The 23,371-nt window shown below is 42.1% G+C and overlaps 1 protein-coding gene and 1 long non-coding RNA gene across 7 annotated transcripts in view; one reads left to right on the top strand and one right to left on the bottom strand.

Moving 5' to 3' along the window:
* Positions 1 to 23,371, bottom strand: part of LOC121904923 (vacuolar protein sorting-associated protein 13B-like) — a 342,443-nt gene that overhangs the window by 183,891 nt on the left and 135,181 nt on the right. For all 6 annotated transcript variants that reach the window (XM_042422732.1, XM_042422733.1, XM_042422730.1 and 3 more), the window contains 2 exons: positions 13,207 to 13,316; positions 10,599 to 10,731 (listed from right to left, as the gene is read on the bottom strand). In XM_042422732.1, the coding sequence (XP_042278666.1) occupies positions 10,599 to 10,731; positions 13,207 to 13,316 (243 nt within the window). The remainder of the gene's footprint in view (positions 1 to 10,598; positions 10,732 to 13,206; positions 13,317 to 23,371) is intronic.
* LOC121904926 lies at positions 9,875 to 10,701 on the top strand. The gene is made up of 3 exons (XR_006098312.1): positions 9,875 to 9,971; positions 10,107 to 10,276; positions 10,623 to 10,701. It is a non-coding gene; the product is annotated as an uncharacterized LOC121904926 (long non-coding RNA).

Raw genomic sequence — 23,371 nt, 5'->3', positions numbered from 1 at the left:
AATTTCATAATGCACAACAAGCAGTGAGCAATAATACATTGTGTACATATGGGCACACTCACACCTTAGCACAGCATGAAAACAGGCCAAACAGAGAAAGACATAGGCAGGTAGAGCAATAACCATTAAATTCTGTTGAAACACCTTGACCTACCATACCTTTTCACCTCAAATCTGCAATACTGCCTTCAGAATTTTAATCTGAGTCATTGTTCTAGAAGAACCCATCACTCTTCTTAAGATTATTACTTTTTGGCCAGGCCTCAAAGCTGGTACTGGCTGTAGTTTTAATCTAAAAACTATGGCCCTAATCCTTTAGACCTTAAGGCTAACCTTGACCTGAAAGGAAAGAATTTTGATCATTTATTTTTTAAGTCTTTTTTGACTTTTGGGGGTGGGCCAGACTGTGAAAGTCCTTCCCCAGAGAAAGTCTGTTAGGCCAATCAAAAAGTGTGTTAAAGTACAGCATAGGCAGTAACAATGCAAGGCCAGTCTGCATACAGCTCTCCGCTTTGTTTTAAATACCATTCCAGGACTCTGTTTGTTAATCCTGGGGTCATTATTTGGAATGAAACTGCCATATCTTGTTATAGTGACTTGGCGCCCGCCACTTCTGAAGGGAGGGGATTGAGAGAGAGCGAGGCAGGCAGGGACAGAGAATGAGAAAGACAGAGAGAACACAAGAGGTCTAAATTCAAATGAAAGAGAAATATGACAGGAGCGCCCAAAGCTCTTAAACCTGCCCAGGCCTAACAAGTCCTGAGAGTCTTCTTAGAGCAGGGTTATTCCCCTTGACTCGTGCCATCTCAGCCAATGTCCTCATTTTCACCCTCTGTTAGGCCATTAGGCTAAAATCTTACCGGCCAAACTCTGACCATACACCCTTCCCCTTCTCTATTCCTCATTTGTTTTGTTCTCACTCTCTCCCACCACTCCCTCTGGTCTTTCTCTCTTACTGCTCAGCTAGTGTGTAGAGCTGCCAGCCCAATCCCCTATAAACATTCTAGTGTCCTGATGGTGATTATCCATCCTCTTTAACAGCTCCATCACATCTCCCAGCAAGTGAAAGGCCCGGGTCTTTGAAGCCCAAAGCCTGAGCATGTGTCAAGTGATCAGAGAAAACGCAGAGACCAGAGCCCCATTACAACACGCTGACTTTAAGGCGAGAAGCAAATCAGTGTTGCCTCATTTCATGATGTACAACACAACACCACCGCAGCGGAGTAACATAGCTGTAAAATGTGTGAGGGCGTGTGGTGTGGCGAGTGTAAATCGCACATCATACAAATGTGCGTTCCACATTCAAAATCGAACATACGCATGTGCACGGACGGGGACACACACGCACACACACACAAACAATTCACTCTGATACACCCAGAGACACACAACACTAACATCATAACAGTGCCAGTAAACTCTCCACTACAGATTTAAGAGTCTTCAAAACAACAATGGCATAAAGTACCCATATGTCCTTCCTGAGTGGTTGAGCAATTCAACTATAAAAGCAGCCTCATTGAGGGATCTCGGCATTTCTCCATGCCGCCTGCTATCTTTCTGGTATGTTCCCTATTACAAATGGTTTACAGTGAGTTGAAGTGTTGTATATTCTGTTACAGCTGCGTGCAGGGGCAGTAATGGGGCTCTTTAATAAACCTGCACGCCTATTTGTTTTGGATGCAAGTTGGTGTTTATTTAAATATTTATGTGATTCCATTTGTTACGGCACTATTGAAACCGCTACGAAAAAAGTGATGTTGTGGCCAGGCTGACTGGAATGGGTGAGGAATGAGGGTGGGGGGGAGATGGGAGTGGGTGGTTGTTTGAAGAGTTTTATCTTACCCATTTATTTTTTGCTACTTCTCTACACACACTGCATTCATTTGCACTCTGCATGATCTTTCTTTCTGCCAGTTGTGCTTTAGGAAGTCCCCTAACCAGTAAAGGTACAGTAATTTGTGAAGGGAAGATGTTTCGATTCAGGCATATGGAGAGACTCTGATGTTACTGGCAAGGAAGAAAGCGAGGAGATCACACACATTTCTCAATGCAGTCGTCATCACTTTCATCATCATTACCATCAGAGTTCAGAGTACACAGCATCGCTATCCAATCCACACAATATTCAGTAAAGATACTTATCTAAATGAGAGGAGAGCTTCTGCCAGCCAGACCATGACACAACACGTAAAGAACGAAAACAAGAAGACATGTCTTCTCACTGTGACACCAAGTCTCTTTGAAACGTCCGCTGTGGAATCATCTGAACCCACTTTCCAATCCCTTCCTGTTCCCCTGTCCTCTGAACTAACCCCCCCCCCTCAGCCTGAGCACTAATCTACGCTATGTCGGATGAACCACAACTCAACCCCAACTTCCCTCTCTGCTCCTCTCACTTCAACCTCAAAACCCACAGCCAACATCCACAAGGCCTAATACCCTTATCATTCATGAAAGCAGAAAAGGGATACACAAGGACAAATTTATCCCCTATAGACTGTTCTGTCTGTCCTGGAGTCAATGAAAGGTTTGTATGGGCTCATCAGTGTGGAAAGGCCAAAATCATTTGAATCAAGCGAGCAGAGTCCCCTACAGACTACAACCATTCTTCTTGGGGGGGGGGCCTCCTATCTCATTATTCCTCCTTTTTCTTGTTTTCTTTCCCCACTCCAACCATCATTACCTTGATAAATTATTGACTTTACCAGAAAAATTAAACTATATAAACTCCACAATGAAAATATTATCCCCTTCTGAAAAGTGCACAGCAGCCAATAAAAACCTGCCTGACTTCCATCAGGCTACTTGGGCTTGGATTATAGTTATGTATGACTGTGTAGTTCTGCCTGAAGTCCTCTCCTCACTTCACTCTTTTATATTTGTATATGCATGTATATATGGTCTCTCAACCATGAAAACTGGACTTTCTTTCCTGTTCCCAACCTCCCATTTTTTTTGCTGACGCACTAAGGTTGAGATCACTGAAAAGCCATCAGTACAGGAAAGATTTTGTGAGCAGTACTGCCCTGACCACCACCAGATATTGTCTACTACTGTAACTTGCAGATTAACAGTATGGACAATGCAAATGTTTCCATTTCTCTCTTTTTGGTTCTCCCGGTAAACAGGAAAATTACATCTAATCCCATCATCCAGACCACTAGCAGACAGGAACAAAGACAACAGTTCTTGTTCCAACCTTTAGGAAACACAGCCAGATCGGAGGATAGGTTTCTCAGCAAAAGAAGTATGTTCTCAGAGCGCCAACGGCTAATTTTAGGATTGAAAAGGAAAGCCAGTGAGATCATTACTCTGGTAGATGTTAGAGAACAATGAGAAGCTCGGGACTTGCGAGGCTCTCGAACAGAAACATGGTACTGCTGCCAACAAGAACATTCATTAGGGACAAATAAAGAAAATACTTAGAGGCTAGTTTTATGTGAACCAATTTGTGGTGTAATTGTGTGGGCAGACAGAAATCGACCTCAAACTGAGGAGAAACGACTTGTTTTCAAAGTCTTCGCTCCACGGCCTTTCTTGTAAAGGATAATCAGACAAAAACAACCGTTAACACTTCTGTGATGATGTTACCAAGCAACATTCAAACAAACCTGTGATGTGAGTAAAATGGTCAGTCTTGTGTTTTGTTTTTAAAAATGAAATCAAAAACCTCTATCGACCATCTACCAGAATATTTAGTCAGACCATATAACTTTGACCAGAAACAAAAAGCCTGATGAACTGACCAGGAGTATTGGCTATGCTAAATGCCAGCCAGAGTCATAGAGCTTTAAGAGAGAATTCTGAGAGGAAACTTTTAAGACCCACTGTAACCGTCAGTCTCTGCACACAAACTGTCTCCACACTGCTGTTGTACAATATATGATAATGTGTAATAATATGACATTGACACGTGAGATATGTCATTCCTCATGTGATGGAAAGCCAGTCTTACTTGCAGACCTGTGTGTGTTTAGTAACATATCTATAATATCTTTTACCATGTGCTATGTTCTCAGTAAAAGTCTCTGTCATCCACTGGAACTGGCCTCAATCCAATTCAGCAAATGCTGGTTCTGAAAATCAGTGGTGTCTTGTAACATGTACCCTGTATATTTAACATGTGCAATGACCAAAACCAGAGAGGAAGAGCAGCAGAGTGAAATATTTTGTTGCCAAATGGAGTTGAGTGGATATGGGTTCTGAGATTTGAGCTGGGCAGCCCCACAGCTCCAGTATGATATCACCTTGCCCTCAGTGCTTTCTGGGGAAATGATCTGCAGTGAACTGGTTCTGTGTGTCTCCGTACATTTGCCTACACATTAACAGGCACCTTCCAAAAGCCTGCAGGAAAGTCCCCCTTGATTAGTACGAAACTGTAGCTAGGCTGAATGTGGTAACAAAACAACATAACACTCTCTTTACATCATAAAAGTGCCAGGCATGCGTTCAAATGGCCAATTGGAAGCAGGGACATCTAGCTAGTACAATTGTTCTGAGGAGGCTTTGAACTGCTAAAAACTCTGAAAATGATTTTCTCCCAGTGGATTATGATTTATTCTGTTAATTCCCTGAGGTGATTTCTGTGGGGAAATCAATAGCTCCAGTGGAAAAATATGATAATCAATAGGCACAGAAAAAGACTGCTCTCGCCAATTTATAACAAGGCTGAACAAAACACCACTCTATATCAATATTCCATACATCCAGCACATCAGGCCATTTAATCTTGTAATAGTATGTCAAACAACCTCTCTGGATATGTAACCTGTTAATTTATTTTTTCTAATCGACCACTTTATCATGGTATGTTACTATATCACATAAAGCAGCAGTGGACTGTTTCTAAGGGTTCCTTTTAAAGAATGAATATGTGCCTTGTTTTTAGTATGTTTCAATAAGGGAGTAACAGTGGTATTGAAGCAGTTGAAACTACTATTCAGAGGCCACTCGAGAATTGATAAAAATGGTCAAAAATCCCTCCAAAATACCACATTAAGACACCAAAACCTTGCCTTAAGGAACACCATAGAACAATTCATGACCCTGATGAAGACTACGTGTTGGTCTGCTTGATTGCCTACGCTCAAAAGAATAAATTCACTATATTATTTCACCTGAAGACAGAGTGCGTTTGTTTTTCTGTCTGCACCATTTAAGGTAAATATCGAGCAAGAATTGGATTTTGTTTTTTTATTCATGCTGTGATTTGTATCTGTATCAAAATCTTTTGACATTTGGAGATTTCTGTAAGAATTACATTTTTCAGCGATTCGATGGCAAGCACTTCTGTTCTGGAAATTGCTCAGAAACCTTTGTATTGTCAATATACCAAGAAAAGCCCTACATCCTCTGAATGCCCTAGGTCTCTTGTTTGTGGCTTAAAAGTTTCATTAAGGCTGTGATTATCCTAGAGATCACAATAGTGCATTGCACAGTGAGGTCAAGTTTCAAAAAAATGATCTCACTACAATGAAACTGCTACTACAGGAACTAACATCATCACATTTGAATAAAATTGGGTTCATTGAATCTACAAGAGTCTCAGCTTTCCAGTCATACTCAATTTAGGCAATTCCAAGACTGTTTAGGGACCCCAGTATGCAGAAATATTCAAATACACTATTTTTAGAATAGGCGAAAATATTACATTTATACTGCATGCAAAAAACTACATGGCTTTTGCCAAAGACTGCATGGGATTAGCATAAAGTGGGCATGTCTGTAAGGGCGAGACTCAAGGGTAGCCATTTTCATTCAGATATCTTAAGGTCAAGGGACCCCTTTGAAAATGGCCATGTCAGTTTTTCCCTTGACAAAATTTAGCCTACCTTTGGAGCATCATTTAGCTCCCTTCCCGACAAGCTAGCCTCGTCTAGTTTCATATGATATCAGTATCGTCGCTGTAGCTTTACAACTGAGCCTGCTACAGCCTATGAAAGACAGTAATGTCAGCCAAGGACGCTGGTGACCTTGGGGAGTGGAAGAGGTTAAAAGACTTCATCTGTAACATGTAAAATACTAGCAGCTCCTCTCACAAAATGACTCATGGGAAACCCTGAAATGAGTAACCAAGACTGAAGTGTAATACATAAATTATGATCATTCAGGGAGTAAATATTGGAGTTGCACACTTGTGGTAAATTAATTTGCAACAAAATACAGTCTTATGGTTCCGATAAGAACCCAATGACGTGTCTCTCGTGAAGGTCAACTGAGTAGCAGCACCAGTGGCAGTCCAGTTGGCTGACTGCCTCTGTTGAGCAAACGCCAGTCTTATGTGTTTATTCCCTTTGCGTCCTTGTGAATGGCAGTTTGAACACGTGTTGACTCCAACTGGCAAACAACCTGTACATCTCTCCTCTGTTTACCTAAATAGATGACTGAACACTGAAAAATAAAACGTCTGCTCCAGTGATTACCAACCCCCTTGGAGTCCCCTGGGAAATTATATGCCAGCAATAAACCTGCAACTAAAATCGACCTTGTCATATATCTGGACGTTTATTTGGAGTCACGTTAAAACAAGCACATTAGAGCCATGGAGGAAAATGCCAAATGATAATTTAGCAAAAAGAGTAAAAAAAGAATGTCTTTCTGTGTACCCTCTCCAAAAAGGAAAAATGAGCTGGGCCATTTCAATTCATCTCTTACAACAACACAATTTTCTTCACAGGCCAATTATTAATTTGCCTGAAAACCTTGCTCCGTCACAGCTGATGAGATTAAAGCCCATCAAGACACATTGGTCATTTCTCAACTACATCCACATCAGCATTACCCTTCCCGAAATCATTATGGCCTATTGATTAAACCTAAGCTAAACAGCTGGATCATATGTCCTGGAGTAAACACGCAGCAATTACAAATAAAATCTGAAAAAACCATCAGATGACTCGCTCTACGGGCTAAATGTCTTTAGAGATGAAATGAATCATGCTGACAAGAAAAAGCAGAAGACAGCTTTATGTCCAGTTAACAGTCAACAAAGTATAAACACCACAGGCAAACATGATAAACTAATAACCAAGTTGCAATGAAGGGCTGACCTAGGGCAATGTTTTTTTTACTTAACAGCTATAACAGAGTAAGCATCTCCCTCCTGTTTAAACATCCACCTCCTTATTTACAGTGTGTGCCACACATGCTAAAGCAATTAATAAATCATCTTTAGATAGCCTAATTCCAATCATAACATGTTAGATGTCAGCAGCCCTTCTCATGAGGCGACTGGGGGGGAAGACTTTAGAAGGGAAAATCCACCTTAACAACAGAATCCACATATTATTCCCATGCATGACCTTGAGCTATACAGGAGTCCTGGCTAGCCATGACTCTTAAGTTTTTGACGTACATTTAACTGTGTACAATCATAAATTTTACGTGTGTGAATTCAGTTTCGGGGTGGATTTTGTACCTGAGCTGCCTCAGCAAATAGCTCTTTCCACAAATTTATGCATTAAACAACTATTTCCCAAAAGGAGGCTAAATATCAGGATAGATCAGTCTCCACCTACGTCAAGTATCTGTGTATCAACTATCTACCCCTCCATGGTAAGCCAACCCTGGGGAATATTAAGAATTAACATTCCATTTATTAACCCCAAAATAATTAATCACAGGAACACTGGATTATTGAGAGAAATGAGGTGGAACAGAATTTCAATGCATGAATTTCAAACTGTGTATCAAGTATCAGTACAATCCAACAACCCAAAAAGATGTGGGAACTTCACATTTTTAATTCATGACCCATGACATAAAGTCATCTTTGCATAGAGAGAAACAAGACAGTTAATTGCAGGAAGGATACATTATTATGTGATGAGGATAAGGATGAACTGGAGAAGGGGTACAGAGAAACATAGTACCTGCTGTGCTGTAAGCTCCTCTGGTGTGTTGAGCTGCAGTTTATCAAGATCTTCTGACTGCAGAGAGGCTTATTGTTTCACTATGATTAAAACCACAAGGGCTAAATGCCTCTGCCCTTTTCTTATTCTGATTGCTCACGGAAACAATTTGTAACTTTTCATTACATCTACTACTGTGACACCGCAGCAATTTCCAGAGAAGATGCTATTCATTTACTCTCAAGCTCTATTCCAATGTGGAGTGTTCGAGTGGGAGCACTAAGGGTTGAATTTGAACAAAATACAGTACCAGTACCTAGTTACCAATGTCTTGTTTTCACTTCACAAGAGAAATATTTGGATTAGAGAGAGCTTGACTCTGATTCAGTATATGTTTCTATCTAACCAATGCAGCCCAACAAAGAGATGCCATACACAAATATGTCTAACACTAAACACTTCAAAACACGCAATTTCAGGCCAGATGTGCAGTCCACTTAACATTTCACAACAGCCAGAACACAGTGTGTGTGAATGTATCCATGTGTGTGTTGTCAGCTCATTCTTAAATCCAGCCTTGGCTTTGTTTCAGTCCTTTACCAACACCTGTCTGGTAGACAGAATGACAAAAATGCAGACAGCATGACCGCGAGAAAAAAGTGTAAAATGTAACAGAAAGACAGACAGACAACTAGCCAGGGGGAAAAACATCTTCACAGACAGAAAAACAAAAAGTTAGACAGCAAGATGAAGGACCAGTCACAGAAACAGACAGCTGGTGGATAGGAGGTCATGCACGTTGATAGCCAGTGTATTCTAGTAGGTTGAGTGTTGCTGAGAAGCTACAGCATGACTTAGCTATGTGTGCAGTATGGGAGCCAAGGTGACTGTTTACTGACGACTCCTAATTAAAGAATATACTGTTGAGATGTAAGTAAGCAAAGATGTTGTGGTATGGAAAAGCCATTAGAGCAGATTGGATAAAACAAAGAACAGAGGGAAAACCAGGAGCAAAAGGCGAAATGACCTTTTAGTGGTGGGTTTTAAAGCGAGCACGGAAAGAGCCCTAATGGCCTTCTTTTAGACTGAAATGTCAAAGGAGCATTTTTCCTATCAAAACACTTGACATGGGGGAACGGCATACGCATGCAATGTTATTTACAGCTACAGGATGACTTCACTCAAAACAGGGATTCATCACTCCTGTTGGGAACACATTTCCCAGGGACTTAAAAAAGAAAAAAAAAGACAAACAACCCCTTGCTTATTTCCCCTCACTCGTCATTGAAATGCCTTGGCAGTGAATGTTTCAACCGTTAAAGTGTTTAGAGGACCTGGAGCCTAAACACTGAGATTCAAACAGTAGAGATCGGGAAGACTTTTTAATCTATTTATTTATTCTTTTTCAAAACTCTGAAACTAATTCAGTTACATTAAGCTAGCCAAGACATTCCACTGGATCACATTAATTAAATATCTATAGGGGAACATGAGAGAGAGAGAAAGTGGCCCATTAAGTTTATAAATACACCATATGAGTATTAAATGAAAACCATTTCTGCAGTCAGTAAGGTTCTGTGTTGTGTCATGGACAGCTCCTACACAGAGCGACTGCTCCAGCCATCCTCCCAGGTAGGAGTGTAAGAATACATGTGTACAGTACTGTGTGTGTGTGTGTGTGTGTGTGTGCGTCTGTGCTTGATGTTTTGGGCTTCCCATGCATACTTCACTATACAATATCCCTGTAGTCCACTAAACAGTTTCCTCACACTGATGAAAATACCATAACAAGTACACTGTATCTGTACACTCGATGTATTGCCAGTAACTTTCATTCTACCCTGACCTGTCCTGCCACCACCAACAATCCTCTAAAAACTTCTATATACTGATGGTGTGCTTAACTGTGTGTTTATGACTAAAGCAGGCAGTCACATCCTTGACAAGTTCCGGAACTGCATCTATCCTCCCTCATCTCTGTCTCCCTCCATGCTGTTTCTCCAATCTGTCCATCTTGAGTCCCAAAAGGTTCAGAGTTTCCAACTTAGAGACAGCGTCGATTTGGAAAATGCTGGAAAGGATCTAAGGGAGGACCGCAGAAATGCTACCTGTGTGCATGTGAGTGTCTGTGTGTGGCATGCACAGGTGTGTGCACGTGTAATGCATGCATGTGTGTGCGGACATGTACGTGTATGCTGTGGATTTGTGCAGGCGTGTGTATCTGTGCACTGAATGTGTTTGTTCTGAGTGAAGGGGGTCCCAGAAAGTGGAAAACTGGCATAGAAGAAGGCTACACACAGCCAAGCCACTCATCTATTCTGGGCATCCAGAGCCCAAAGAGCCAAAGTAATACTACTAGAAGAGGAAAACAGAGGAGGACATGCCTGGATATGTGGTGTCCTCTGAGGAACGGGGTCACTCAGGTGTCAGCACACTGTAGAGTGTTATGTAACAACATAGTAACATGGATTCATTGCATAGAAACAAGGTTAAATACAGTAAATTGTTGTTATTCCCCTAGTGAAACAGCAAATCCTTATACATAGAAACAGTGGCAGTTATTGCAAATATCCAGGGAGATGTAAATGTAATTAGAGTCATTGATCATTCGCTGAACTGCAGGCCAACATCATTCACTTGCGTGGAAACCTCCCTGCAGCGTAGAATTTATGTTGTGTTGTTTACAATGTGATACTGTATCTTCAGTATCATACCTATGGTAAAGGTTGGGGTTGGTGAGCATACCTGTCACTGTCTTGGTTTTGACAGGGCTGCTGGCATAGTCTGAGGCTTGATTGGAGGGCTGTTTGGCCAGTGGTGTGCTTCCCACCGACACCTCATCATCTCTCCTCTTAGCCAGAGGAACTGGACCTGGAGTCTGCAATGACATCACAGCACGAATGAGCACCTACACGCCCATGTGAAATGAAAAAAAAATGAAAGAAAAGAGGGAATATTCAAATATTGTTCTATATTGTACCAACATCATTCTGTGTTGGTAAGGCCATGATCTGGAGATACTTTTAGTCAATCTTCAGGATCTGGGTTAATCAGGAGGCACAATGTATAATGCAATGCAAGAATAAAGGGGAGACAGAGAGAGAAAGAGAAAAGAAAAATGCAGTGGAACACAAAGGAGACCTCCAAGACCAACAAGGACTAGTGACAGCTCCCTGTTTTTTTTGAGCAGTCTCCCATGCTCCCATGCCAAACACACTAACACACAAACACACACACACACACACACACACTGGCTGGCAGTGAGATGGGTGAAAGACAGATGAGTGGAAGGTTGGTCTGAAATAAGGAAACCCCATTAGCATCAGCCAGCAGCAGCACTAGGCTATGATGCAGCTGCACAAGGCTGCAGGCCAACCACGTACTGCAGCCTGTGTAAACACACACACACACACACACGCATGCACACACACACACACACACACACACACACACACATAACATTGATGCAGTTGTTTTTTGATGACTGGGTCGGAACCAAAAAGCTGGTTGTGGTAAGATTAAAAATGGGCCCCTAAATTACATTAGTATTTGAAGCTACTGACTGAGGTATTATGCCAAATCCTTCCCAGGTTCTTGCAACTTAATATAGGCTGAATAAAATACTGTAGGCCAGTAGGTTAGTTGCCCAAAGTCAGTTAAACTCAAAAATCATATTCAGGACTTCTGTAGATCTACAAAAAGAATGTTCAAAATACTCTTTAATTAGAAAACCACTCCTAAATCACTCATGCATGTTTGAAAAACAAATACTCAAATACTCATACATAGACTGCACATGACACTGAAATACTCCGTTTGACAGTTCATGTGTCAAATGGTTAAAAATATTATATAATTCCGTTTGTGCACTTCATGGAAAATATGTGCTTGGCCACATCTTAATACTCTATGCTAAAAACAGGTACCTTACCCAATGACCATCGCTCATTCCTGGTGGATGACATAATATGAGCTAACTCCTTTCTACCACACACACTGAGGGGTGGGGGGTGTGGGGGGGTGGGGGGCGGGGGGGTGAGAACAGCCAAGGCAAATGCCTGTTTGGTTCTCAACCTTCTTTTTTCCTATTATTCCCTTTCTCTTCATTACCCACTTCCCCAGCCATCTCGCTTCAGTTCTCTTATTTCTCCTGTGCTTGCTGCTCACTCTGGTAGTTTGATTTACTTTTCATACAACCCCTCTCTGCTTTTTCTCACACTCCACGCTCCTTCTATATCATACCTCCATGTACCTCCCCTCTCTATTGTCTTTTCCTCAACTGCTCTCTGATACTTCCACTCATCTTCTCATTCTCCAGTCAACTTTTCCTGTGCTTTTCTCCACTTCTCTTTCCTCTGTACTCCCAAAGCCCTTCCTGTTTCTTTCCTCATGTCACACATACTTCCCTCTCCCCTCGTCGATCCCTCTGAATGTCCTGTTCTCTGCTCTCAGTACCTCCTTTCTCATCATTTCCTGCCACCCTGAACTTACCAGTCAGTGTCCTCACATCTGTCCTTCACAGGCTGTTGTCTGGCCTTCAGCTGAAGGCCTTGTCTAAACGAGCCAGGCCTTGAGAAGTGGCTGTGACAGGCAGCTGAGGTAAATGCCCTCACAGAAACGCAAAAATGAACGCAGGCGAGAGCGTAAACACACATGGACACAGGTCTGCTACGGCATGTCCATACACACAGCAGCCAGTGTTGTGTATCCTTCACACTGGCTGCAGTTCAACTCATAACATGTGTTTACCCTCGTACAGCAACAACCTCCAGCGTAAGGAGTTGGTGCAATTAACTCCCTCTCTCTTTGTCTCTCACACACACGTATGCCGACAGCCCTTCCAAACTGCAGGAGGCATGAAACAGAGCAACTTGTTGAAAAAAAAAAAGACATTAAAAGTATTACAATATGATACTTTCCTGTACTATATATATTTATGTGCCTCTACGGGGTGAACCTGTGCTATATCCCAGGCAATCAGACTAAGCATGCCTGTGCATGTATGTATGCGTGTGTGTGTGTTGTGTGGGCACAGAGCATTCAATGTCCATAACCATCACCATGACCCCTGTCAAATAAATAGAGAGAGACTGGATGGAAGACAGGGAGCAGAGCACATGGAAAAAGGTAGCTGGGAAAGAAAAAGCAAGGGAGATGGAGGGAGGGAGGACTACAGACATTTACAGTCACTTCAGGCTTTTATCCAGTCCAACTTAGGATGAGTGCAACTGTACAATATACTTCAAGTACTTTATTAATATAAATTATGAGGTATAACATATTTGCATGCTGACACAAAGGGCCAAGAGGAGAAATGGACAGATCTGTCTGAGAATGTGGAAGGATCAGGTACCTGTTGCTGTTGTCTGCTGCTCCCTCGGTGAGGCTGGTACAGCAGCCATGTGCAGAAGACTGGGTCCACGTTGACAGCTATGCCCTGGACACTGACCAGCAGGACTGCACCTGGACAACGCAAAAAACACACATACAGAAAAACAACAAATCAGAGTTTCAATAGCGCAACACTGAGGCCAAAGACAATAAAAGCCATGATAAATGACCACTTTTTCAAAAAATAAAAATAAAAAACTAATAAGAGCGGATATACTGTACATCTGTCTTGCCTTTACAAAATCAAAATTACTGCTAGCAAACACATACCAGTTGTTTGAAAGCACTCAAGCAGTGTTTTGACAACGCTAAACTTGAGTGATCAACACAGCTAATACAATAGGATCCAGATCAAGAGATGAACAGTGTGATTGACTAAAGTGGAAACTATGTGAACTCACATATACAAAATGTTCAAACGCTGCTGCTGCAATTGTTTCTGCGAAGTAGGAGGCACTTCGATACGGATCACTGAAATCATTGTAAGGTAATAACCAATGAGTGAAGGTGATTTAAGCAAATCTGCTCAGATTGAGTGTCAGGTTCTTCCGCACAGTTTATACTGCGTCCTAATAACATGCTTGTGGGTATCGAGCCTGCTTGTTGGAGAGCAGCAAGGAGCACAGTTAGTTTCAATTGCGCTCTTCAGAGTGGTATCACACTAAGCCAAGAATAACATTTTCTTTTGATAAATTTCTATGAAACTTGAGACTTTCTCTTGGTTTTGGTTTACTCTTAAATAATAATCTTTACCAACAATAAGCGGGCCCTGAGGTAATGCATTAGGATCCTATCAATAATGATTCCCATGCCGGCAGGATTAGCGCAGGGTCTCTGGCGTGCCGTGGAATGTCCCAGCATGACGATAGGAGGATGTTTCAGCTCTAGCAGGACTTTCAGCAGTTTAATGGAGCTTTGGACAAGACCCCGGTCTTCTGTTTCAGACCCTGAGGCAAAGTGGAGTGTGTGTAAGTGTGAATGTGTAAATGAGTGAGTGCGTTTTACCTCCAACAAGACCTAATTTGCTTGTTGCCTTGCACATATTTTAGTGTCACTAAAGCATAGACAAAGCACAACTATGAACTTTCCCTCGAAAAACACACACACACACGCACACACACTTATTTTTTGTTACACCAACTCTCCAGCTTGGCAGGAGTTACTCTCTCGTCTATTATTCCTTGTGAACAATGCAAATAAAACGGCTCTAATTTGCTCCGCTTTTACAACGTTCAGTGATTTGTGGCCTGTGAGCTTGTGCGTGTGTGTTTGTGTGTGTGTAATAAATGTGTATGACTGAAAGCATGTGCGATGCGAAATGTGTGTGTGTGTCAGTACTGTTGAATATGAGTGTGTTCTCTGTGTGTGTGGAAGGTGTGAGGTCTGTGATGCGTGTGTGTGCATCTATTGTGCGATTTAGCTGTATATACAGTGTGTGTGTGTATGCATGTTTTGGTACTGGTGTGTGTGTGTGTGTGTGTGTGTGTGTGTGTGTGTGTGATCATTATTCATCAGGTGCACTTTAATCCTCAGCCATGGTTTATTACTGTTACAGAATACTTTCTGGGCAAAGGAGAAATTTTCTCATTGGATCAAGTCAGACTCACAGTTCTTCCTCTATTTCTTCATCTATCTTTTTACTTTACTTTCTGTCAATTCAATCCTTCTGTCTCTTCACTATTTCCCAGTCCACCTACACCTCCAAATTTCTCATTTCAATAACAACAGCTTTGGTGACATTTTTCTCTGCTTTAATTCCATTCTAAAACCTTCTCTTGCTTTCTCTTTTCCATCTTCCCTCGCTCCTTCATATGTATCCTCAATCTCTACCTCAACATTAGAATTTGTGCCCTTTCCGTCCAGGTCACTCTTTCAACCCTGGTCTTGTCCCTCTTTATCCTCTTTCACCCCTCTCTACCCTTCCTTCTGAAACCATTCTTCCACCCTTCCCATCCTCCCATCCTACATCCACCTCTCCCCCCTCCTCCTGATGAGGAATCATAACCTCAGCCCTGTGGCTTGAACTCCTACACCACAGTGTGGCTGCTTAATAGGCTTTGGCTGTGGCTGTAGTGCTGGGGCCCGACTTCAAGTGGTTTCATCATACCCCAGAACAGCATGAGCAGTATAGGACCCAAAAGGCTGGGAATGGGCTGAGTAGTGAAGATGTATTCAATAAATTGAACCCAAAATCGCGGTCTACGGGACATACTGAGCTTGACAAAGCGCATTCAGCAGAAATGAGTCATAACATAAAAAAATCATATAACTTTGTAGATGGATTGTTTATTCAGGAGTTATTACACCGATAAATGAGCAAATAAAAAGATATAAAATGCCTAATTGCAAATATATCTCTCAACCAGAGCAGCTTAGCTGTGGTCGTTGAACAGCATCAATATGTATTACAGCCAATACAGCCTTCTGGCACACTATAATGTCACCAGTATTTCTCACTCTAAACTTCAGGGAAAGCCCCAGTGATTTTACACATCAGGTTTTGGGGAACACTACTGTACATGTGAAAAAGTTTGTTTAGATCCTTTTGTGGCTCTGATATATTGCTCTGATAAATTGCCTCAAATGATGACGCTTGAGTCAGTGTCTGGTGAAGACTGAAATCTGAGGTTACCAGTCATTTGTAGCCTGCTCCTCATCTCTGCTTGAGGCCAGTTCTAGCATAACACACCCAAATCTCTGACCAAATTGTCAGACGTTGAGTTGTTTTGTGGGTAAAGGAGGCAACAGGTTTTGACAAGGAAGAATATGTGGAATAAAAACACAATTTTTTTCTTCTTCTTTCTTTAAAAGAGTCACAAAGAGAACAGAAACTGGACACTTTGCAGGGGGGAAAAAAAATCACTGCACTTGATTTCATCTGAGGATATCTAATGAAAAGTTCATCTTTTTAAAGGAGATCACATGACATAAACTGCATGTTTAAGTGACTTGACTAAATCGGAGGAAGCAGAATTTCACACTGTACGGATGACTGTACAGTGCCAAAGCCAGTGCAAAAAGCCTTTTCATTTCCATGAACAAATACAATAAACAAAAACCCACGCATGTAAGTTTCCATTAGGGCAAAACTGTTTCATCATCAGATGAATGAAGCTGACTTGTTGAGTGTATTAAAGTCTAGTAAGCTGGTTTGCTAAAATAACTAAGTATTCTGAAGTAACTGGCAGTGTTTCAGCAGGGTTTTCAGTGTCTTGCCAGCAACTGTCATATAATTGTGGCTGTGTCATGTCTATTTGGCTTCTGCCAGTGACAGCCATGGCCACGTTGATACATCACAACACCACTCAAAAAGCTCTCTTTCTGCGATTAACAGAGCAAACAATCTACTCTCTCTCAAACTCCCCCTATGTCAGTTTGACAGTGACACAGAAACAAAATATGTGTTGACCTGGCATTTGAGGCTTTCAAGACCAAGGCTTTACCATCCACACTGTGTGTTCTTGTTTCATCATTGTGTTGACATTACTGCCGGAGAGTGACACCTCCTTTGAAGCGTGCAGCACCATGAAACGACCTGGCATGCTTCGAGGGCGACCTCGGCAGCAGGCTAACTGTTGTTTTTCTCTGCTCTAACAGGGTGGCATATGGGTAATTACAGAAAGTGATGACAATGATAACAGAGGTGTTTTTCTTACTTCCTAAATGATTCCTCACGAAAACACCCCGAGAACTGCTCAGTGGCCTAGACTTTGAAAATACACACAACTGCACAATATATGCGCAGGCATCTGTGAAGACACACTTACCTTGACTCACCCGCAGTGGACCTATTAATGTCAAAGGTGTTTTTTTTTTCTCCGGTGGCTTAAGACCAGTAGAGTTAAAAGAGAGCAAGGGGCTGCTGGTGTTGTTTTACGGTTGTCTGACATCGGGCTGCTCAGCCTGAGGCTACAGCGAAGCACCAGGCCAGACTGAGAGAAGGCCTCTAACCTTTAAGCCCTGGCTAAATTCTTCTCAGTTTCCTCTTTACTGGGTCAACAGCCCCAGTAATCTGTCTGCCGCACACCTTTCTGTCTTTATATTGTCTTTTTATCATGTTACGTTGGTTAATACATTGACATTTTTGAATGCAAAAATCTGCTTTTGTTCAGGCACTGCAAGCATGAAATTCAATAAAAATGGGAGCGGTTAGGTCAGTGCAAGTTCAACACCAAGTCCCACAGTGGAGCCCAAATCCCTGATTGGGGTTACAGAGGGCACAACCTCCAAACTACAGGGCCATGACCCCACCATCAGAGTTACAGACAAGCAAAGAGAGTTGGGAGGCACTCACCATCCACCCCCCAGGTAGACAGAGGGGGGAGGATTCATGTTCTAGCCAGTTAAGCGCCCCCTCAGAATCGCTTCATTGTTGGACGTGAGGCAGCACTGGGACCCTGCGTCCAGCTTCTCCAACAGAAAATAAATAAATATAGCCCAGCCCGCGTCAGCCAGATGACTTCTGACAGGTTTGGTTAATTTCGAAGCCAAGTAGCAAAACAAAACATTACGCCAGCGTGCGGGGCCTACGCTGCCTTTAATTGCTTTTCCGATGAGCTCATGACTCGAAGGTGTCCTGGAGTGAGCCATGCAGCCCGACAGGTGTTCTGCTGGTGTGTGTGTGTGTGTGTCTGTGTGAGTGTCTGTGACTATGAATGTAGAGACCTGGAGCTGTTGACACCACTGAGAAAGGGACTCAGCTGTGTGTGGGTGGGTGCGTGCAAAGAACAGTGTGTGCAGTATATGTAATGTGTGTGCATGTGTATCATAAAAGTGCGTCTTTGTCAACATAAGGAAGTGTTTCTGTTTGCATCCATTTGTGTACGCTGTGTAGAAGGGTGAACAGACACTGAGACACATGAAGCCACACATCTCTCTCTCTTATTCATTCACACACACACACTGCTCTTTGACACACATTCACTGTGCGGCTGTTCCCCTGCCGTGCTGCGACCCAGCAGCCCGGGGGCAATACCGCTGCAGGAGCCCAGGGGCTCAGGAAGGACACAGGCAGGTTTGACTGGAAACAGACCCTGGCCTACGGAAAGCCTGCTCTCACTCTGGGCCCATACAACTCTCTGCACTGGAAGCCTGTATATGTGTGTGTACATGTGTGTGGTTTTAAGAGAATATAAGTGTACATGAGTAAGTGTGTGTGTGTGTGTGTGTGTGTGTGTGTGTGTGTGTGTGTGTCTTTCAACATGGCTCAACTGCAGTAGCCTGCAGCTGACAGGCTAGACCCACCTCGTAAAGGTTGACTATGGATGTGGGTACAGTAACAGTAACAGTAACAGGGAGGAAGAGAGCTGGAGAGTGATTCAGCCAGTGAGGGAGTCAGTAAAAGGAGAGAAAGATGGAGTGACAGAAGCAGCGAAACACCTACAAGAAGAACAGACTGAAAGACAGAAGGACAGAGACACACATTCAGAGAGAGAAACAAAAACAGAGACAGACAAAGACAGAGTAGACAGAGATACAGTACTTAAGCAGACGGAACATAACAGAAAAACATTGGATGTAGAGTAAGTAAGTCATTTTCCTAATCTACATGATAAGTGAGAGGGCCTTAGAGTTGGCCAAGAATCTGTATGATTTATGGGATGGCTACGATAGGTCTCCATACATGCGAAGTCCTGTGAACCGGATATATCACATACATAAAGACTGGACATGCATTAATGCAATAGTGCATGTGTGTGAGCTGTCCTATCATTTATGTGCCTCTGCACACAAGAAGAAAGGACATTTATGTCTGAAAGGTCAATGTACAATTCAAAACTGTGTATGCACTGTACACACACTGATATGCAGCAGGCATGAGTGTCAGCATGTGTACATGATGGTTATGTACAGTATGTAGTGTGTACAGGGTTGTATCTCATCCGCAGAGAGAGATCTATCTCCGTTCCCACCAGGGCTGAGGCTTTTTTTCCCATCTGCTGGGTTTGGTGACTCACGGTTGTTAGCTGTGGACTCGACACATTTTTTCAGGCTAATGTTCAAATTCATATAACAGCACTGATCATGTTGCAATGCTGTTGTCTGGAAAGCTTTGGGTGGTGTTTGACTCAGCAGCAGCAATACTTGCCCAGTGTATGTATATCACTGTGTCAATGTGTTTTTGTTTCTATTTTAAAATTGATTAGGGTGATTTTTACAAATACTAAGATACACATCAGGCTGAGTAAGGTCTGAATGAAGCCCAACTCAGCCAAACAAAAGTTAACTTTTGACCGCATCTGAGCAAGTGACTCTGAAGTGTGATCAAAGCTGTTTAGTGTTTGTACATTTTGGAACAAATTCTATATTTTTGTCTTACTCTAAAATAGAGCACACAGTAAACATTTGACCATGGGAAAATGGACTTCTATCCATCCATAGTATGTATTATAGACCAGTAATGAGGCCAGATGAGGGTTGTAGGACAGCAGAAGAGCAGTTCTGTCGAGCAGATGTTGATAAGAGGCTCCATAGCCATACATATCCCCCTTCTAGATGATTCCTAGCCTTCATAAATCCACATCAACTCCCTTGGTGTTGAAAAGACAACCAGACCCTGCACAATTGCTGCCTGTGCCCCTGCTGAAACCCAAGCAGCCCTGATTCAGAATATTCCAGCTGTTATCTCTCTTCCTATCCTCTTTCTCCTTCACTGATATGCCCACGAAAGTACACTCGCTTTCTGTCTCGCTCACTTCAAATCACACCGAAGGAAAATGCTTAAAGTCATGACCAAATGTGACCTGGCCCTTGTCAGCAAGATAGCTAGCCTTCTTAATGAGAGACAAAACAGACTTGGTCCTGATTGCATTAATGTATCATTACCATATCCATCATGGACATACAGTGCACTGTGTGAACTCTAAATGAGCCCCAGTGAAATGTAAGGGGAACAAGAGAGACACTTCTGAGCTCATTAAAATAAACAGACTTCTGCTTCTGCTGCAGCTTTCCCACACAGTTTGAGTTTTGCATAGTTACCTTGAAAACTCCTTATCGCTGCTATCATTCAGCTGGCTCATGGGCTTTCACTACAGTTCAAGCTGAGTTCTCTCAGTTTGTCATAAGGAGAGGGGGAGTCAAGCAATTTAATGTCTGTCATTAGCTGGGGCTCCTTCCAAATATTTTTATATGAATTACAATGTAACAAATTGAAAAGCTTAATACAAATGGCAAAATCTGAAGTTTCCTTGAAATTGCAATAGTGGTTCTTATACTCTTGAGTCAACAAATGTCCATGAAGGAGTTATGCAATAAACACCAGAGGAAATACTTTGCCAAATGAATAATGATGTTGGTCTTTCTTCATGCAAATAGTAACAACTTGAAGAAGACTGGAAGCTGTTTGTACGAAAAAAATGTAATTGTTTAGTGAAGCTTTAGACGCACACAAATCAAAGTGAGAAAATAAACATGCAACATACTGTGACATGCAGATGGGCAGGAAACCTCAAGCATCCTGGCTAAGGAAGAACACTGAGTTCGAAATGCATTGCCCTCCTATCACCATGAAATACAGCTAGAATATTACGCTAGACAAAACTTGACACCAACTGTTTTTGATGTGTTTGTTTCAGCTTCAGAAGTTTCCCCCCATCTTGCTCTGCCTAAGTGTGCCTGAAATTTCTTTTCTATTATCAGTTTTTTTTTTATCTTCAAGAGCACCTCAAGGTTTCCTGAACTTAGTGCATGTGAAACTTGAACGAGCACTTGGCCTCTTCATTTTTCTTCACCTTAACACTGTATTTGGTTAAATCCAGCTGATGAAAAAACATTTAAAGAGTAAGTTCACGTTTTGCATAATTGCACTGGTCTTTATGGGGGGAAATGTATGACTGTCTTGAATCCATGACACACCCAACGACAAAGTCAGGTCATATTTGTTGTAGTTGTGACCACACCCAGCTGTGATGTACCACTCTACATCACTGCTGCTCAGGGCATGTTGTCACCACTACTTGGCAGGACAGGCCAGATAATTAGACTGAGCGCAGGTACTCCTTAATTTAAACATTTTTTACACAATGTTTGAACAAGGCTGATGTGGCTTCCTTTCTCTCTTCCATTTCTCTTTCTTACACTTCCTGCCTTTCATTGGATTTATTTATATACATATTTGACTGTGTTTTCTCACCTATTCTTTTTTAAATAATCTATGACATCTGTAGTTACCTCTCCTATTGTCCTCCTCTCCTATATGTCTCCATCCAGCAACTGACCAGCTTCATGATCCACCTGTCTTTTACAATAAACATCCAGCTGATGGATGCCCAATCCCATCTTCAGCTCTCCTCACAGCCCTCAGCTTTCAGTAGAGCATGCAGGACAACCGAGGACGAGATCCTGTCTTCAATTACCTTCAAGAGTCTTTCCACCTCTCTGCAGAAACTCTGTTCCCTCAGTCTTTCAGCTTGGCCTTTTGTCAGTTCAGTAGACTTAGTAATGATCTCAGTGACAGATCAAAGTCCTCTGGCTGAGATTTGAGGTCACTCAGGAAGCTGGGAATGCTGCACTGAGGAATCTGATGTTTGCACGGCAATATGCAATGGATCCTCTCCTTTGGTCTGTCTGTCTGTGCGCTGTATCTATCTGTCTACCGGTCTGGCTGTCATCCAGTCGACTGGTCAGAGTTTCTCTGACAGGCAATTTGTCTGTTTTGTTCATGAGTGAAGTCAAGTTCATTTTAAATACTCTTCCAATTCTGGCAACATCTTAGGTGATAAGCGGTCACTGATGAGGCATTTTTGCACTCTGCTCCTCAGAGATCAATAAAATAACATAGCCAGCATTGGATGTTCAGTTAGTTGCTGCTCATGTCAGCTCCTGAGTTCTTACATTTATTCCAAAGAAAATGTTGTTGCTGCTGCCAGAAATGGGGAAAAAAACATAATTTTCTGCACACCAGGGGATTTCTTCCTGGGAAAAACCTACACAACACCAAGTGTTGAGAAGAATTCTAGTAAAAAAAAAAAACTTCAGGATCCAAAGAGGGAATCAGTATTTCTTAACAAGTGAGGGTGCACTGAAATAAATTCAATTCAAGGAAATGATTATGGTTTCAACAAAACACATCACAGCATGTTTGCCAGTGGTTCAGTGTTTCATTTTGCTAGAGCAGTTAGTCTTTCTGAGGGTATAACTGTTTTAACTCCACAGGTGCCTGGCTATCAGTGTCTGTGTCTGTTAACAGTATGTGTTCAGATGATAAAATTAGCAACTGTAATCTATAACTTATCCAAAATATATGAGTCCTTATCTGAAATCATTATTTAAGTCCAGGTCATACACTTCCATCTACAGAAACAGCATTTTCTATGTATGTTTTGCATGTTTGTGCAACAGAAAATAAGTCTGATCATGTGTGTTTTCACTTTCTTTTAACCTCAATAACTATCACAGTGTCAGCCTCTCACATTCCCATGAATGTGATTTTACACTTGCTCTCCAAACTGACAGCAGAATAATAAATACATGAGTTGGAAACAGAGAAAGACAGAGTATCATGGGGGGAGCGGAGGGCTGTTTATATGAAATAGCTAATATCTCTTAACCCTTCCTCCTTCTGTCTCTCCCTCTTTTTCTCAGTTTCGGTCTCTGTGGGTCCGTCTCAGTTGCTGCTCCCGCTATCCACCTCATCCTCTTCTTGCTTGCCACAGTAGATTGAAGATTACTCTTCTTAAAGACATAGCCTTAAGTGGTTGCACATTTGAACCATTTAGCAATTTGGTCTAATGGTTTCAGGATGAGCTATTTTAGCTGTGATGCAGGGACGGAGGGATAGAAGGATGGAAGGCGTGTACAGTATGATGAAACGCTAGCTCTGATTGGCTGGTTATCCTTATACAGGAAGGGGGTCACTGCGGTGTCAGTGCTACGAGGGATGAGCTCAAACAGAAATAGGATGATTATAACTGAACAATTAGAAGTCAACAGAGCGAGAAAAATGTTTCAAGATATTATAGAAAAACCGAGGAGGAAGAAAATTTATGGTTGTTTTAGATTCGTAAAGGTTTTGTGTTACAGTAAGGTCAGGGCTAAACTGATATAGTGGTCCTTTTTTTAGTGGAATAGTACATCAGTACAGACAGCCAGAGATTCATGCTTTCTTACTGGTGTGTTCATTAACC

The sequence above is a fragment of the Thunnus maccoyii genome, chromosome 10, assembly GCF_910596095.1.
Source record: "Thunnus maccoyii chromosome 10, fThuMac1.1, whole genome shotgun sequence".
Classification (NCBI taxonomy): domain Eukaryota; kingdom Metazoa; phylum Chordata; class Actinopteri; order Scombriformes; family Scombridae; genus Thunnus; species Thunnus maccoyii.
The sequence above is the reverse complement of the archived record's forward strand: the minus strand, read 5'-3'. Positions and strand labels throughout refer to the sequence as shown.